This window comes from Bombus terrestris, chromosome 15 (assembly GCF_910591885.1).
Source record: "Bombus terrestris chromosome 15, iyBomTerr1.2, whole genome shotgun sequence".
Taxonomy (NCBI): Eukaryota; Metazoa; Arthropoda; class Insecta; order Hymenoptera; family Apidae; genus Bombus; species Bombus terrestris.
In genome coordinates this window covers 9,839,161-9,857,311 of record NC_063283.1, presented here as the reverse complement: position 1 = coordinate 9,857,311, position 18,151 = coordinate 9,839,161, and the positions used below count along the sequence as shown (strand labels likewise).

At 29.1% G+C, this 18,151-nt stretch overlaps 3 protein-coding genes across 7 annotated transcripts; 1 reads left to right on the top strand and 2 right to left on the bottom strand.

The window, feature by feature from the left end:
• Positions 1–247: 247 nt before the first annotated feature.
• Positions 248–1,870, bottom strand: LOC100646562 (V-type proton ATPase subunit S1). The gene is made up of 3 exons (XM_012317018.3): positions 1,501–1,870; positions 1,057–1,413; positions 248–969 (listed from the first exon to the last, which is right to left on the bottom strand). Exons 1-3 carry the CDS (start codon positions 1,765–1,767, stop codon positions 397–399), a joined length of 1,197 nt encoding a protein of 398 aa, XP_012172408.1. The 5' UTR covers positions 1,768–1,870; the 3' UTR covers positions 248–396.
• A 170-nt stretch (positions 1,871–2,040) lies between these two features.
• Positions 2,041–4,211, top strand: LOC100647876 (tektin-3-like). The gene is made up of 9 exons (XM_003401224.3): positions 2,041–2,088; positions 2,150–2,304; positions 2,414–2,665; positions 2,743–2,975; positions 3,052–3,161; positions 3,219–3,367; positions 3,423–3,645; positions 3,706–3,860; positions 3,947–4,211. The coding sequence occupies exons 1-9, from the start codon at positions 2,041–2,043 to the stop codon at positions 4,155–4,157; spliced, it is 1,536 nt and encodes a 511-aa protein (XP_003401272.1). The 3' UTR covers positions 4,158–4,211.
• Positions 4,212–4,997: 786 nt separating this feature from the next.
• LOC100647555 (glycerol-3-phosphate acyltransferase 1, mitochondrial) lies at positions 4,998–18,039 on the bottom strand. Of its 5 annotated transcripts, XM_020866807.2 has the most exons (15): positions 15,195–16,710; positions 14,820–15,015; positions 14,559–14,706; positions 9,195–9,313; positions 8,911–9,089; positions 7,858–8,007; positions 7,376–7,770; positions 6,872–7,295; positions 6,625–6,793; positions 6,370–6,554; positions 6,114–6,300; positions 5,822–6,042; positions 5,621–5,731; positions 5,357–5,549; positions 4,998–5,261 (listed from the first exon to the last, which is right to left on the bottom strand). In XM_020866807.2, the coding sequence occupies exons 3-15, from the start codon at positions 14,618–14,620 to the stop codon at positions 5,041–5,043; spliced, it is 2,616 nt and encodes an 871-aa protein (XP_020722466.1). In that variant the 5' UTR covers positions 14,621–14,706; positions 14,820–15,015; positions 15,195–16,710; the 3' UTR covers positions 4,998–5,040. The 5 variants fall into 5 exon arrangements, with proteins under 5 accessions (XP_020722466.1, XP_020722468.1, XP_048268928.1 ...); XM_020866809.2 differs by lacking the exons at positions 14,559–14,706; positions 14,820–15,015; positions 15,195–16,710 and adding an exon at positions 17,738–18,039; XM_048412971.1 differs by lacking the exons at positions 14,559–14,706; positions 14,820–15,015; positions 15,195–16,710 and adding an exon at positions 16,828–17,373.
• Between the last annotated feature and the right edge of the window lie 112 nt (positions 18,040–18,151).

The following is an 18,151-nucleotide window of genomic DNA, read 5'->3' as shown; positions in this document are numbered from 1 at the left end:
TATTTAAAGTAGTTACTTATTTATTCACTAGTACACGGTATTGTGTCCTTTGATAATTATAAAACAAAATTTTCTTAGAAATTATATATTGCAAATACTACAGAAAGAAATACTATAATACACAAAAAATATATAAATACTGAAAGTAGTATAATATTAGGTAAATGGAATGATTAAATTCACTATTATCTAATAGCAAAATGTTATTGCATCAATGTTATAATTGTTAAATGAAAAATTGATAGCATTAACAGCATTAATAAATTTTAATGTACATACATTTTACATGTACAAATTACCAACATGACACTGAAAATCTATTTGACAATTGATTACAATTACAAGATACTATGGTATGTATGTACATAATATCTTTAATAATTTAATATTATTATATTATTCCTGAGCTGAAATAGTAATTGTTTTTCCTTTGGGGTCATCAAATCTATCCATTGTACGAATATCTATAATCATAGTAAGAGCCCAAATCATAATTAAAGCTAATATAGCAGTAACAAATATTCCTGTCCAAATTGGAATTGTAGTAAAACCGACACAGTCATATGCATCATTAAATGCAAATATTTTTGTACCATTAGCCTTTTTGTCCGGTTGTGGATCAAGTTGCACTTGTAAACCTGTTATATTTAAGGCTGTATCGCCATTTTTGAATGTAATAATTTGTGAACAATGATAAGAGAAATTAAATGGAAAAACAATATCTGTATCTGTTGTTAAAATTTGTGGATTACCAGTAGAATTTGCATTAATATAATGTGAGTAATTAATTGTTTTGAGTGTATAATATCCTGCAGTTCTAACTTTAAATATAAAAACAAGTTCATTTTTGATAATAGCACCAGATCCTGTAAATGTCATAGTTAAATTATATGCAGATGTTTTTGAATCCGATTCTTCAGTAATTGTAGGCTTAAGTGGAAGATTTATTATAGCTTTGTCTTTTTCAGGCTATCAAATAAAAGAATTATTATTCACAAAGATGGATTAATTATGGTCATAAAGATCATTAGGTAAAATAGTAATAATTGAAATTACCTGTAATGATAATGATCGATTAGCATATAATAATACTCTTGTTCCTGAAATGACAAAAGATGTAGTAGTATTGTCTGCATCAATGTCCCTTTTTACTCGTTCAGAACGTCTATAACTACAGGCTTTCCCTGTGAGCATAGCTATCAAATTAGGGCTGGAATCCTTTATTGTCTTGTATGTATCTGGGATAACATCCAAATTACTAATTGGAACAATCAGTAATTGTCCATCAGATACAGAATCCACATAATCATTATAAGTTTGGTTGTACAAAGGTAAGTCTTCAACAGTATTCACTGCTTTCTCAACAGCAGGAAAATAACGTAAAGAATCACCATTAATAACTTCCTGAAGATGCTAAAAGATTATATAAATTATTTTAATATTTAAGTCAACAAGCAAATGAGTTCAACTATATAACATTATAAAGTATATTACAATAACCTGTTTGTATTTCACTAAATCTTCAATACACAGATTATCTTTTATATAAAGAAGAACTGGAGGTGAATTTTCTAATTTTTTACGCAGGTAAAGACCAAATTCCTCGCTGGTAGTCTTTAAAAAGGGGTTTACTGCACTTGTTAAATCAGAATTAACTGACTCACCCCATAGCAATACAGGTACTGCATTATCGGCGCGTGAAGGTAAAATTTGAAATGCAACGTTTAAGATAAAAACGAAACAGAAAACATTACAAAATTGTGTCATGATAGTTTTAGTCAAACACAACTGGGCGAGTCAGATAAGTACTGATTGACTCCGATCGAGCAGAATGTAAGGTAACAGAGCACCTGACTAGGCTAGAATCATATGACAGACGTCACGTGATAACTTTGTTTCCGGTTTTCAAATGAACCTTCATTCCAAATTAAGCCATTTCATTTTAAGAAGTTATTCATCAAGCTAGGTGAAATGTTAAAAATTATTTTGTGGAGATAAAATTTTTGTCAGTATTAATTCCTTTTAATATAAATTTGAACAATGGAGAGTACCAAAATTGAGGGACAACAAGAAACTGTTATGTACTCGGTTTGTACTCATGTGAATTTAAATAACAAATTATGCTACTAATTTATTATTTTAATGTTAGCAACTTCAACCATGGACTACGGTGGGTGTTCTACCATGTATGGAACAAATTATTGGTCCACCGATTCCGGTTAGAGTTGGAGAATTTCATAAAACTCCAAAACCACATGCATGGCGTCCTACTTTAGGATATGAAATCATAGAAACATCTCCGCTGTAACATTCTTATTAAATTCCATTCAATCTGGAAAATTCACTTTAAATCGCTTGTATCTTATTGTTAGTTTATCTTGAAAAATTATTTATTCTTTTGTGATTATTTCAGACCTGCACAACCTATGACAAATTTACTTGCTAATACCTGTTATATGCCAAAAGGAATGGCTACGGAACCGTTACGATTTCCCAATCTGGTAACTGGTTTCGATAGAAATCCTGCACACGCCGCACGAGCTGCACTTTTTACAAGATATGGCCCATACGAATGGGTGGAGAATCAGCTAAAACTTTATAATGAATCTGATAGCAACAGAAATTTCTCTGAAAATTTAAGAGCGGATACTGTTCGAATGATGCGGTAAAGTGATTATGATATTTTGTTATATATATATTTTTGTTACAATACATTACAAACAATAATTAATCTAATTTTAGAGAGGCCGATGAGAAAGTACAGAACGGCCAAACTGAAAGCGGTCGTAAATTGGGAGAAAGAATTACGGATACTACTTTTTGGAGAAATGAAGTAGCTTCAGAACTGGAAAGATTAATAATAGAAAATACAAGAATGCAAGAGTGCCGTCGGAACCTACAAACAACGATACAAAGTTTAGAGGGTCAACTGCACATAGCGCAGGAATGTTTATATTATCGTGAAGCTAGGACAGGTTTATAATATTTATCTCCATAAATTAATAAATCTCACCAATGTTCATAAAATATTTTATATCCTTTAAAATACAGGTTCTGATTTGGTACATGACCAAGCTGAGCACGCTCTTTTAAAAGAAGTCGAGGTAGTCAGAAATTGTCAAAATAAATTAGAACACTTTACGGACAAATGTGTTAATCAGGTAAGTACAAAATCATAATTTCATACTAATTATTGCAATCTCTTGCTTTATACTCAGCTTACAAACAGTAGAGCAGTACAAAATCAGTTAGAAATTGATATAAAAAATAAAGAAACTGCACTTGGAATTGATATTACTTGTCACCAAATGAATAATTTCAGTCGTGGGTTAAAATATTACGGTGGTATTGAAAAATATGACCCAAGGTAAGTTCATATTAAACTGCGATTTACGATCGCAATTTATGTCGTATATCTTAAGTGTTACAGAAGCCGAATCATGGGCTGAAGCTTCCAATAATGTAGTCAAAAAATCACAAAAAGAACGGGAGAAATCTAATCAATTACGAAGCGATATAGAAGTCGCGATAGATGCAGTTGGTCATGAGATGTGGGAAGCATGGGGAAATACAAATAATGCATTAGCCAGGAGAGCTGCAGAAATGCTTCAAGCAAAAGAAAAATTACAGATACATTTACATAAAGTAATTAAAAATATCTTGATCTTTAAACTTTTGTTGTATAATTGATGTATGTAATTACAGATCCAACAAGAAATTTTTGCAACTGAAAAAAATCTACAATTAATGCAAAAAGCCATCACAGATAAAAGTTCTGCTCTTAAAGTCGCACACACTCGATTAGAAAGCAGAATACATCGACCAGCTGCAGAATTATGTAAAGATCATGCTCAACTTAGGTATAGTCAAGAAATTTATGTAAAATTTAATGACAGTAATCGTAAACATCTTTAAACAAATTTCAAACAAATTTTCACTTACGTAGGATGATTGAGGAAGTAGAAACAATAAATACAATGATACATGATATGAATTTAAAATTACAAAGATTTGAAGCACAGCATCAACAACTTTTACGCACTAGGTCTAATTTAGAAAGTGATTTAAAATCCAAAGTTGATTCACTATTTATTGATAGGGAAAAGTGTATGGGCATGCGAAGAAGTTATCCGATTGCGTCAGTTATAAAGTTTTGAATTATATATGCAACACGTTTCTAACTGTAAAAATATCAAAAACGATGTCATTTATTTGTTCTGTTTATTCTTTTTTATAATATCATACATAAAAAACTTATTTTATCGTTCAACTGTTTTGTAAAAGTGTAATAAAAATAGCTTTTTACTCTTTTAAGTATATCTCTGTTTTTAACAATAACAAAAAAGTTATTAGCATTGAATTTAATAGTACATAAGATTACTGTATTAACGAAATAAATCTAATATGTTTATATATTGTAATATCACATTAGCCATTCTGCTATTGAATTCCTACATATAGTTAATGACCCAAATCAAAATTTTCTGTATTTCTGCTATGAATTTTAGAACTATTTACGCAGAGCAATAAATATTTAATCTACATATGTATGTATATGTATGTATTTAATGTATAAAGAGATTAACACGTTTGCTATCAGTATCATATATGTATGTGTTAATTTACATATTATCTTAACATGTGGAATAAATATTAGGTTGTCCGAAAAGTTTCTTTCGTTTTATAAGGAAATAATAGACGCACAATGTTTTTTGTTTTATATTAGTTTATTGAATTATGTACGAACATAATAGAAATAGAACGAAATGGATCATACCTAATTCAATAAAATAATATAAAACAGAAATTGTTACTCATCTATTATCACCTTATAAAACGAAAGAAACTTTTCAAACAACCTAATAGATATATTATATCTAGCATGCTTGGATGAAAAAAATCGCAATTATTGACCAGTGATGGATGTTTTGTTTTAATGCACTATAGTAACAAACGTGTTAAGTGATACTGCTTATTTGTAAACCACTATTTACAAAGTTTTTCATAGCAAGTTATTCGTTGATATAAAAAAGTAGTACATTATAGAAATTCATTCAAAATCATCTTTTTTTTTTCATTTGTATTTTTAGTCCATCTGAAAGCTGCTATTATATCGTAGATTTTCATTACAGCCGAATCTGTATCATATTGATCTTTCAGGTAGAAAATTTTAACATTCTCTTGTGGATAACATTCTAAGATATTCCATTTTTCAAATAATTTGAGGGCATTCTTTATTGAATCAATAGATAAACATTCACCTATATCAAAATAAAATTAATGATACATTACTTTATAATGCAATATATGTACATATATATATATTATAAAAATATAATTATTTGCCATTACTTACTGTATTTTATTATGCCATGATCTATATTCGCCTTTATGTCATTTAAAATTTTTTGAATTAAATCTTTCTCGCTTAGCGATTGACCTACTAATCCTTTAAGAGACAAAATAGTAAAAGTATAAACATCTACTAAAGGTTGCAACATTATGTGAAGATATTCCACACGTTTTGCATGTTCCGATATTAAATTTAACTAGAAGAAACAATTAAATTAGATCACAATCCCGTTATTAGAAAATATGTCTAAATTAAAGAATAACTTACTTTGTACCGAATACTTTTAGAGCTATTCTTATTAAGATATTCTTCATCTGAACTATCATCAAAATTTTTTGCGAATCTTTTACTCCATAGTTCCTCTTCTAAATAAGATTCCTATCAAATAATTTATATGAGTAACCTATTAGTAATAATGATTAATAATAATAAATCTATTAGAATAACTTTATGTTAAGTATACACTACTTCTTGTAAAATAATAATCTCTTTATGTGAGAGATTTACTACAGTGTCTATAATAACGCGTTCTAATTCCTGACATGGCTTGCAGAAAATAAATTCGTATTTAAAAATATCACAAAGTTTAAGTGATTTTTCTACCAAAAGATCTTGAGACACTATGATATTGTTTTGAGCAAGAGCTATAGGATCATTCATTTGTGATTGTATTGCATACAAAGCTGTTACTGCAAATATAATAAACAAATTATTAAATTGAGTAAATTAATATAATTTACGAAACAATATGTTCTCTTACCTACTATGCTATCCACAGCAAAACATGTTACCACTGTATTACTATAATAAGATAGTTCGATTACATTTGGTAGAAACGACATAGGACGGATTACGGTAACGAAATTTGATTGAGTTAGCTGACTATCAGCTGTTTCTATAATTTCTTGATTTTGTAGTTTTACTAAATCTGGACCTAAGATGTCTAACTAAAAGAATGAGTCAACATATATTCTTTTATCATAATAAAATATTTATAACATAATTATCTTACTAACAGCATGATTTATGATATCAATATTTTCTCCACAAAATGCAATGTTTTTAGTATGACTTTCTAACTGGTGTCTTATGAAATCAAATGCTTCAACTAATTCATCCAAGGTACAACCATCTCGAAATATATATAGAAGGATGAACGCAACAACGTTAGTCGACATTATTGGCATTGCATCACTACAATCTAAAAAATATTGTACATTAACATTGAACAAAGAAACAAATTAATGCTTTTAGAGGTGTTTTATCCTTACTATATACAACATGCCGTGCAAGACTGTCAACCAGTTGACGGTATTCTTCTGCAACTACATCTGTACCATATAACGATGAGCTAGATACTGTCGACTTTAAAGGCTTTTCAGCAGGAGATATTTTTACTCCATTCAATTTTGATTGATTTTGGAAAGACTTTAACATTTCCTTTTCAGAAAGCAATAAAATTATTAAATTTAGTGATAAATGTCATCCATGACATTAAAAAGAATTTAAATAACTTACCTTAAGTGAAAAGGGTTGACAAATATCAATTTTCATAATTCCATAATTTGTTAATAAAGTAGAAAACATGGCTTTCATTGTAGATATAAATGTTTCTTTCCTCTTTGGTTGACCTAGATGCTCTTGAACAAAATTTCCATCAATAAGACGTTCATAATTTGGTACAACAGGTACTATCATTGCATCTTCAATAATTCCCTCCATGTATGCATCAAGAATGACACTCAAAATGCCACCTTTTGGCATGCATGGTTTACCAGTTCTTGTACGTGTACCTTCTAAAAAGAATTCTATAATATGACCTTCTTTTAATTTTTGCAGTATGTATGTCTGAAGAATGGCACGATAAAGAATATCTTTGCGGCCTATGACAGGATCAATTCGACGTTTTATAAAGAATGCGCCCAAACCTTGCAAAAGCTTCCTGTTTGACACATAAAATTTCGATAATAATAACATGGTATTGTAATAAGATTTAATATTCTATATATATTTATAACATACCCAAAAAATGGCATTTTTAAATTATCCCCAGCTGCAATTAATGGACATTTAATACCATACATTACATGAAGGAAGGTAATTATAGAATAATCCATATGACTACGATGTAAAGGAAGTAATATCACAGGAAGACCAGTCTCATTTGCTTTTTTTAACATTTCTATTTGAGATGGTAATATTATAACAGACTGCATAAAACATGGTAACAGTACATAAGTAATCCATGATGTAATTCTAATGAAAAGATTGTTTGGTTTGCTTTCCATTTGTGTTAGTATGGTCTTGGCTCTCTCTTTTGCTTTTTCCAGGGCAACTGTTTCACTACAACCCTCATCCTTAATTATTTCAGAAGCAACCAGTTTTGTTGCTTCTTTTAAATTGTCACTTTCTAGAATCTATAAAAGAGGAAAGTTATGTACAAAATCAACAAAGAATTAAAATTTACTTCAATAAATATAATTATCTTAAGATTTATATCTTACTGATTCCCTTGAATAATCGTGTTCTTTAAAAGAACAAACGCGTATCGCACGAGGTAATATTCTATGGAATAGCGATTGATGTGACTCCATTAATAGGACATTTGTACCAAAAGGCGCATATTGCTTACTAACAGTATTTACTAATGAATTCTGTAAGAAATAAAATTAAATGAAACAATATATTTAGTAAAAGCTTATACTCTAATTATTTATCGATATGCTTTAATTGTATGTATTTTATATATTACATTTCCTCAATATTCATGTTGTTACCACAATAATAGTTGCTTAATTAATAATTTAATAAACATTATTTTTAATTATTACGCATTCGTGAAATTTATTTAACAGTGATAATCATTTATATATTAGCGATTACATTTGAATTTCGTTGATGTTTAGTACATAGATATCAAAATAATAAAATAATTAATTTAACTGTGAGGAAGATCAATTTTTATCATCAGAGATACATATGTGGCCTTCATTAATAACTGCCATTATTCGATAAATGTATATCGCAATTCACTTTATATGACTTCTTTTATCTAATTATACTAAAGAAAAACCAGAAACCAGTAGAGATAAAGAGAAAGAGAGAAACTAGTAAGTAATTAGTTTTATAGTTTCACGTCTGTTTGCACAATATTTAATATTTAAAATATACTATCAGAAGATTTTATTAAATATCACATAAAGATATAGATATTTTTTGTAGCCACAAATAATGCTCTTCTTTTAGTACTATGAAATTCAGGGCGAAATATATTGATTATCAAAAATATTACGAATTTTCTGAACAACACTACATATAAATCAAGCTATTATCACCACTGAAAAATACTTACTACAAATGATTCTAGATAATGATCTAAAATCTATACTAAATAAAAAAATGGTTACGCGACTATCTTATGACAAAGTTATAGCACATTAAAGATATTATAGATATAAGCGGTACGTTGAATATTTTCGTTAAAGAACGAACAATAAAATCATTTTATTTTTCATTTACATCAACGTTAAAGAATATGTAATATATGCAGAACCTACTCTAGATGATGGAGTGCAACTGTTGCAGCAATAGTGTAGAAATAAAGAGCTTTCTGTGACAGTAGGGATTAATGGTTCAGTCTCCTTGATTTGAAATAAAGAACTTTCCCGAACTTTTCTTGCTTGTTCTTTATCTTGTAACTTTTTTTTATACATTTGTTGACCAGTTCGCCGAAGTTCTAAACCATGTGAATATTCGATTAAAATCCTTTCTTAATCAGTTTTCTAACTTTGATAAAAATTCATGTATTTTACATCCTTTATACACTGAATGAAAGTCTTACCCTTTGTCGAAAACCGAACTGTATCCGATTCTGGGTTTCGCTTTATCTCCGTTCTGCGGTTCCATTTTGCATACACTTCTTGCAAACGTGTTGAAACTATATCAATCATACTGGAAGCCCTGTTAGTACAGATACTATTTAAAAATATTATCTTTATGAAGTGCAAAGAAATTTTCTTCCATAGAATTTATTACATTTTACTGCGTGGTAATTAAAGGTCGCGGTATAATTTTTGGTAGAATCTATATTAAAACAAATAAATTCTATGGAAAATAGTATAACGTAGAACATAGCTCGAAGCTTTGGAAAAGGGATTGAACAAACATCAGTCAACATTATGGTTTCAATGAAAATAATTCAATGTAAACTTGTGTAAATATTACTGAATAAAATTACAATAGAAATGTAATTCATAATGTTGGTAATCACGAACATAATTTCAGGGTTGTTGGACCATGCACTATTTACGCTCCATCTCCGACGCTTTTAACGGGTCGATGCAGTCGAGCGAAATTGCAACTAACGGATGAGATTTCCTTTTTTAGAAACGTGTCGCCTTAAGTTCAATACCAGTACATTCATACATGATTCAGAGATACATAAATAAAAATATATTAATAATAAAAGAATTTCTCAGCTTATCACAAAACAGATAATTACAAACATCAATAATAATTAAATTAACAATAATAATTAATACTAATAAATAAAGTTTCTCAATAATACGTAGAAAATAAAAAAACAAAAACGACGACCAAAGCAGCTAAGTGAAGTTAAGAAATTACAACCGTTTATTCAAGTTTCAGCTTATTATAATTACCATTCAGCTTATTAATGCATTATTCATTCTTAACTTAATCCATTACGAACGAAAGTTAGCGCAAAATTTCACTTGCAACTTTCGTTTTACATTTATTTTACATATATTTATTAAAATTCTAACTACAAAAAGGAATTCCAAGGATTCGCTTAATATTTCCTTCGTCATTATTTCTTTCATTTGGATTCTATAATTTTATGAAATTTAAAGAAACGAAAGTATTTATAACATTTTGATAAACTATTGAGCGGTCTTTAATGGATTAAGACATTTTGACGCAGATAAGGGAACAGCATCACAATGCTGATGTCACATCGGTTATCGCCTCTTGATATGATAATTTACAATCTTACCATTTCATCATCAAGAACTTACATTCAATCGGAAAAAATTCAAGGACCCTCTTCATAACTACATATAAAGGGTAGGTCATCTAAATTATATCACCTACATGCTTGGCTTATTTGTTGCAATAGGAAAAATTTTCTCAAGACAAAATTTCATTTCATTTCAAGACACATGTGTAAGGGTAATATTTTTCATGGTCATTTGTTATACGAGATTTCAGAGCCATTAGTATTTTTATTTATATTCGTCTTCGATATCCTTGTAGAACGTGGAAAAAACAAATTCAAGGACTTTAACAATCATATTATTCAGATCATTTAATCTTGAAATATTTGTGTCTGAGAACAATTAAAGATTCACAGGGTATTCGGACACCAACATTGACATATTGTTATCCGAAGATAAGCATTGGCTGTTATTTAAAATAGATACGATAGCAGAAGATACGTTTCTCATACAATTCATTGACAATTCCTAAGGCTGTAGATGCTCAAAATGATGGCCCTTTGGTTCAATACATAGTTGGAATCTTTGAATCTCGGCTAACGAATGCAGGTTCATTTTAACCCAAATCTGTTTTTTGTTTTAATCAATTCTTCAATTTTCTTCAATCAATTTTCTATTTCCTGCGATTTTATGGATGTACATGCAGCTACAATTCTCTGCTTGATATTCTCTGGCGTTGTTTATTTGTTATGATACGCTGTATATTTTAGTTTATCTCATAGATAAAAATTTAACGAAAAGAGGTCAAACAGCCAACGGTCTCACAATCTTCTGTTTAATCACTGTCCTTATACATATCCAATAATGTGCTGAATAGTCATCATGTCGATACTACATACATAGATAGCAACATTCGAGCAAGATTACAGTATATCATATATTTTCTAATACATCATCCATTCACCTCAGTATTCCTTATACAAAACTATTAACCTAATTATATCGATAATTTATTAGCCTAGCAAATACTTTAATTCTAACATTTCTGTAATGTCGTACGAAAGGCAAGGAAAGATGCGAAGAGATACCCTTATCTTTATGTTTTAATGTATGAAAGACAAAGACAACATTCGTCATACGACAAATTAAAACTAAAATATCTGTAGACTAATAGTTTTTTGACATAAATAGATTAATACCTTTTTATAAAGAATTCCAAGATGTATGGCTAATGTATTACAAAATATATGACTCCATTTAACAAAATAAAGTTGACCTTAAAACCCCTGCACTACTCTAATCTGTAAGAAATAATTTCAACCAGAAGATGTCATCTTTCGAATCAAGCAGCTTTTGTTACAACATTTTTTTAATAACTAACCCCTTATGAGATATTCCACTGTTCTTACTTAAACGGAACGTCCTGTATACATGTTCTTACATGTTCTTCTAAGTCTCTAGAATAATTTTCAAAAAATGAAAAAAGATTGCGATACTCGTTTCTGTTCTGAAAGTATGAATAAATATCTAACAAATGGCAAAACTATACAATCCGACCGAATAACATGTAAAAGCGGGCACATAAAAGCGTGACAATAAGTCGAAAATGTAGAATAAAATTCTTTCATAAGGAGCTTTGTTTCCGAGAAAAAATGATTTGGAAATTTATCATACGCAAATTAACACATCTTATTCTATATTTTCGACTTATTTTCACACGTGGAACGAGCTGCTGTCGATTATTTAGTCCTGTCCAGTCCGGAATAAGCCATATTCAAGAATACTTGATAAATCTTCAAACTTAATTTTCTCAAAAATTAAGCTGAAAATGAAAAAATTTTATTTTATACTTCTTTCTTATTTTTACATAAGGAATCACGTTGTGTTTGTTTTTACATGTTATTCAATCTGACCCTGTAAGCACAATAAGTATCCGCACAGTTTTCGCTTCATAGGATAAAGTATACATCGTAGATGTTTTAAAAAATAATCTGTATTAAAGCGCAGAAAAAGTGGCTCTGAACAACAATTTCATAATGATGTAAGATAACGATCCAATGTTACTAATACGCGATCGTGGATCTTATATAATGTTCGGAAACAGTTAAAAGCAGTTTCACAGTCTCCAAATACAAATATTATAGAAAATGTATGGGACCACCTGATAGAAAAGAATCGGAATCATCATATTTCATCAAGAAATGATTTAAAGGGAACTCTTTTAAAAGAATGAAAAAATATTTCAAGTAGACAACTCATCAATTTGATAAATTTAATTCCATAACAGTTTCAAACCATAATAAAATCGAAAGAAAGCTCCATTAGGTATTAATATAATGAAACCTAGCAATTTCCTCTCCAAGATATTTGTTGTGTTATTAGTTTTTCCTATTAAACCGTGACTATACGAATACTTATTACACATATATTTTTAGATATCCATCATTTCATCGCATCCTCTAGGTATTTGTTAATATTTTCCCAAAGGATATAGATATTCCATCTTTTTTTTATGAAAATTATTTTGCGGATTTATAAGAACATATTTCTTATTTCTTTAAATTTTGTTAGTAAACGATCTATAATATTTTTGTTTAAATTAATTATTGTACGAACATTTTTTACACTGTAATTGCAATTTTCACAATTATACGTATCGCCTGAGATAATATAACTTTGTCCTGAGAAGATTTTTCATACAGCAATAGATAAGGAAGCAATGGATAAGTCCATTTAGCTGGTCCACTCTGTATAAAAATCGTCTTGAATAAAACAAATGTAAAGTAACAAAACTGAATAAATCATAACGTGCAACGTAACGCGGAACTTATTGTCCGGAAGGTTGAATATTATAAGCTTACGAAACAATCAAATCTATACCACTCAAGAAAAGAGATACTTGCCATATGATCTAAACTGCACCTATAGCCACGTATCATATGTCGGTTATATAAATAAATATTGAACGTTATGTTTCACGTTTAATATAAGCAATTTTATTATTTTGAATATTACGAGCACTATTACAAGAATAGTGCATAGGTTTTCAGAATAAATAATTAATTCTATGTTGATAATGGACTATATTATCGAATAGTAATTCAACAATGGCACAGTTTTGGCCACAGTTTTCCCAGGTAATGCCGCATATTGCTCAGCGAGTCTCGCATTATATTGTAAATATAAGAAGATGTATATTGTAAATGTAAGAAGATCCAGTAATAATAATCCGGTTAGGTTATTTTAATTTCTTTTTACTATAATTGTCAAAGTCCATGATGATAAGACAGAAGATTCAGAAACATACAGATTAATAAATGATTAATTCATCGGAATTATAATAAACTACGCACAAATGATTATGCGTTTTATCTTTTCTGTACTTTTTGATTTGCCTCGTGTAATTTACTAATGAAATTCCAAATAAACAGCATATATACGTATTTCGCAACTGTGCTTTTGAATTAAAAATATTAGGAGAAAAAGATGAGAGATAAATTAGACTAAAAATCTAAAAAATAACTCAGAATATCTTCACATCTTGAGTATCTTCAAAATACGTATTACGGAATTGTACGGCTTTTACATTATCCATACTGTTTTAATATGATTGCGAAAATTTGGTTAAGTAATTAGATTACATATATTACATGTCGTTATTAGATTATATATTTTTATGCATTTATAGAAAATTTGAAAGTGAAGAAATGGATATAAGTAATATACAAAAATATATAAAACACTTAAATACTCTTTATGATATTCAATGGACATTAAAGTTTTATCTTTTTTGAGAAATACAAGCATATGACTGATTGAATTATACAACGCATACTACTGTAACGATAATTTACTTTTGTTACTCTTTCTTCGTAATGAAATTTTGAACAACTTTGCACATCCATCATGGTTCATTATATTATCATTTCATTTCATTCATTATATAGTTAATATGTCGAATTCTACAATTTATTCAATGATCATTCTATGATAAAATAATTCTAAAAATATTTCTACAAAGATGTCAATCAAAGTTTCAAGATTAACGATAAAATTAATTAGATTTAGTAGATTATTATATTTATTAGATTTAGTCGATTTTATTTAGTCGATAGATCTGTTTTTTTATATCGTTAAACTTACATACGTATGAATAACTAGGTTTGCAGGAACAAACACGGAAGAAAATAATTTGCAGGATGGAACAGTTCCGTATCGTGCATGTCAGTAACGAAGAAAATATACGTTACCCAAAATTGAAGAAATAGAAGAGGACTCCGAAGAAAAGGAAAATTTCAATAAGACCACCCATTTTCCGCGTGAAGGGAGACCGCGTGGCTCTTTTTCTCACCGAACGAAGACTTCAAAACAATGCTAGAATTCTCGTTTAGATTGTTCCTAAAAGCGTAAATGATCAACTGCTCGTTTTCATGCTTTTAATCACCATTTATCTACTTCGTTTGATCACGGATGTTAATGTCGTGCAAACTTTGATCCAACACGTCAATTACCGTGAGAGAAAATTCACAGATCACTTCATCGAGATCCATAAATTCGATTAATTCGATTATTATTATTTTGACGCCGTTTCTGCTTGTTGCGCTTTATCACAATTTGTCGATTAGAATTTTTGTCAAACCTTATTATAATAAAAAGCGATGTATATGGAAAAGCTGCACTCTTGCCGCGGCAAACGCCAATTTTCTACTGCAACACGTTAAGTAACCACGAGCAATATACGACGCTGACGACGGTTCAATGACTCGCTTAGCTAATGATGTAGTACATCGGGATGTTCGGTGTGTTATAACAACAGGAATATGTTTTTAAGGCCAAATCTAAACATCTAGTATTGCATAAACTTCTAGATCATCCGGAGCGTTTACCTTTTTGCAAACAACTTCAAACGGTATACGTGTTTGAAGGTAACATGGCAATCATTCATTCGATTTTCTTTCCTTTTTTCTTTCTTCTTTTGTACTTAAAAATGCAAATTCTATATTGCACTAAAATAATAATTTAATAATTTTCTTACGAATTTTTTGCTCGCGATCGCGATCCACTGAAGTAACAGTAACTTATAACTGCCTGCTTAAGATTCCTGATGTTCCAGAGCTATATTAGGATAATTAAACTGACCGGTAAACGAAAGAGAAATGATAATACCTGAAACGAACATCACGCAATGAAATTTTAACATCGATTACGATCTATAATATCTGTTTCTACGAATTTATGAGAACGGCAAAGAATAATACAATGAGTTGCGAAAATATTTGGATACATACAGAAAACTTTTATGAATATGTTATACGTGCCATACGAAACATTTTGAAATTTCATTAACGTTGTAGCGAGACATACTATCGTGATTACATTAGTAAAATTTGAAACAAAATTGAAAATTTACACAAAAGCTATATAAAAGATATTCTGTACAACTGACCATCCACTACGTCAATAAGCTTCAATATTTAAAGATATGGAACATTTTCGACACTAATTATGCACTTAGACCGACTATTCATGCCATTACGTACATATATATATATTAATTTTTTGCTAAATACATACTTGTTCATAACAAATATCTTGCAATTTCTATTTCAGTTTTACTTTTACTTTGGTATAACCATGATGATTTGAGATTTGGAAATGTTTTAAATAATACATAAAATATACGTAAAAATTTCCTATGACAAGTATCCAAATACTTTTCTGAGCCACTGCAAATGAACAAACAGACTCTTATAAGGACGTATATCGTATTTTATGAGATGTAATCAACCTCGACATCTTCGTGTATATTTTTTCTTTTTGTAATTAAGATTCGAGTTAAAAGTGGAAAATTAACTCGTTAATGCGTGTAGGAAGAGATACCTTAATTCCAATGACGTTACAATGACGTTGACTTGGTCTATTTTAATCGAAACAATTCGAATTTTACGAAGAGAAGTATAATTCCACTTGTTGTGAAAAAGCATAAAGACGAAGATCGTATTAATTATCTCTTATGAAATCTGATAAATGTTCATGTACAGAAAAATATTACAAAGAAAACAATGAAAATATATATCCACTTCCAGTTTAATCACTGGATTATCAACATAGTTACCGCAAAGGTCGAAACATAACTACATACATATACAGAACAAATACAGAATAATCAGTTTGACGGTGCCAATTCTTTTTGCCATAAAACATGGTTGTTGATTAATGTTAATTTAGAAATGATAAGATTAAAATTTGAAAATATTACATAATCCTTCATAAAATTGCAGATATAGTATACGATAGCCAGGGCATCTGTGGCGTTAGTCTAGAGCAGCCAATAGCATCCTCGCGGTAATTTTACTATTTAAATTACGACATAATTAAAATGTCGTTTACAAATCCATCACTCGAGCTTTACGTAAATAAAACATATACCATAAATTACACTTGGAATGACTCCATGCACACTGATTTATTATAATCACATATTAGTTCGGTGAAAAATTTTGGAAATGTAACAATTACATGTTCTAAATGCTGATGTAATTTATAAACAAAAAGACATCCGATATTGCTTTATATGTATTCGGTACGTTTACACGATGCACTATATGACAAACAGCATCTTGAGCTGCAAAATCGGTGTGACCTGAGGCCCGGTTAGTTCCATGCAACTCATAAATTAATCCTATTGAAAGCCATTAACGTTTAGTGTTGGATTTTATTGTACATCAATTTGTAAGAGTGCATTAAGATTCTCTGTCTGTATATTCAGGGAGTTTCATTGGTAGTTCAAGTACTTACGAAAGAATGATTTCATGCGTGACTTATTGTTACACACTTTCTTTTTTGTAATGCGCGCTACTTTCACAAGATGGAAATAGCACATGAAAGGAATGACCGTTTTTATCAACATTTAATTATAAGCATTGTCTCCTTTCCTATGTATTATTTTTGTGCTTTTTCGTGTTTTTTTTTTCTTTTATTGTGTATTATTGTTATAGTTAAGGTATTTTTAACTATTTAATAACATATTGTTTAATATGCGTACATGTGCGCACGCGCGCTTACATGTATGTGTTTATATATAATTATGTAATTTAATATATAATAATAATTATGTAATATATTGCTAAATATTACTTGTTGTCAATTTTTTTTTATATATGTAAAAAGTTGTATGAAGGCTAACATACATACATATATGAATGTATAACCTGGTATAACCGTATAAGATTTATAGATGTAGCGAAAAATTGTTAACTTTATTTTATGATTATAATAATAATTACAATAAATTATTAAAAAATTCAGATTTTATTCAGTAGTCTAGTTCACCTCATCTTTACTGCGATCTTAATAGAATTTACAAAACATAACCTTAATTTGTTAAATACGTTGAGTTTAATTGATAACTATAAAAATCATAACTTACCCGGTATCAATATATAAAGAAAGTCGTTATATTAACACAGAATATTACAGTAATTACTTAATATACTAAAGTACAATATGCACGATATCACACGCCATTACGCTATGCCACATTTGTATACATATTAACCTATTTTTTGAACTATATGTATGTGATAAAATCATTGTATATAAAAATATAATTTTAGATATTTAAAGGTTCACTACTATAACAAAAACGTAATTTGTATTATTAATTTGTATTAAAGTCTCTTTAATAAAATATTTGAATTATAAACGCTCCATGTCCGTGACATGCTTTGTAACCACATGTATATGTGTACATATATATGTATGTGAAGATATAATAATAAAGTATTCAAATAAGAAGATTCTTCAAAAAATCGTAAAAGTTACATAAAGACAAAGTCATTTA

Bases quoted from the DNA above. Each gene is read 5' to 3' on its own strand.
- LOC100646562 (XM_012317018.3), bottom strand. From the start codon at position 1,767: ATGACACAATTTTGTAATGTTTTCTGTTTCGTTTTTATCTTAAACGTT. The intron at 1,414-1,500 runs GTTATTGTAATA...ATAATCTTTTAG, and splicing joins ATTTAGTGAAATACAAACAG to CATCTTCAGGAAGTTATTAA. The intron at 970-1,056 runs GTAATTTCAATT...TTTATTTGATAG, and splicing joins ATCGATCATTATCATTACAG to CCTGAAAAAGACAAAGCTAT.
- LOC100647876 (XM_003401224.3), top strand. From the start codon at position 2,041: ATGGAGAGTACCAAAATTGAGGGACAACAAGAAACTGTTATGTACTCG. The intron at 3,368-3,422 runs GTAAGTTCATAT...GTATATCTTAAG, and splicing joins ATTGAAAAATATGACCCAAG to TGTTACAGAAGCCGAATCAT. The intron at 3,646-3,705 runs GTAATTAAAAAT...ATGTAATTACAG, and splicing joins TACAGATACATTTACATAAA to ATCCAACAAGAAATTTTTGC.
- LOC100647555 (XM_020866807.2), bottom strand. From the start codon at position 14,620: ATGGGTGGTCTTATTGAAATTTTCCTTTTCTTCGGAGTCCTCTTCTAT. The intron at 9,090-9,194 runs GTAAGACTTTCA...CACATGGTTTAG, and splicing joins AGTTCGGTTTTCGACAAAGG to AACTTCGGCGAACTGGTCAA. The intron at 7,771-7,857 runs GTAAGATATAAA...CCTCTTTTATAG, and splicing joins ACGATTATTCAAGGGAATCA to ATTCTAGAAAGTGACAATTT.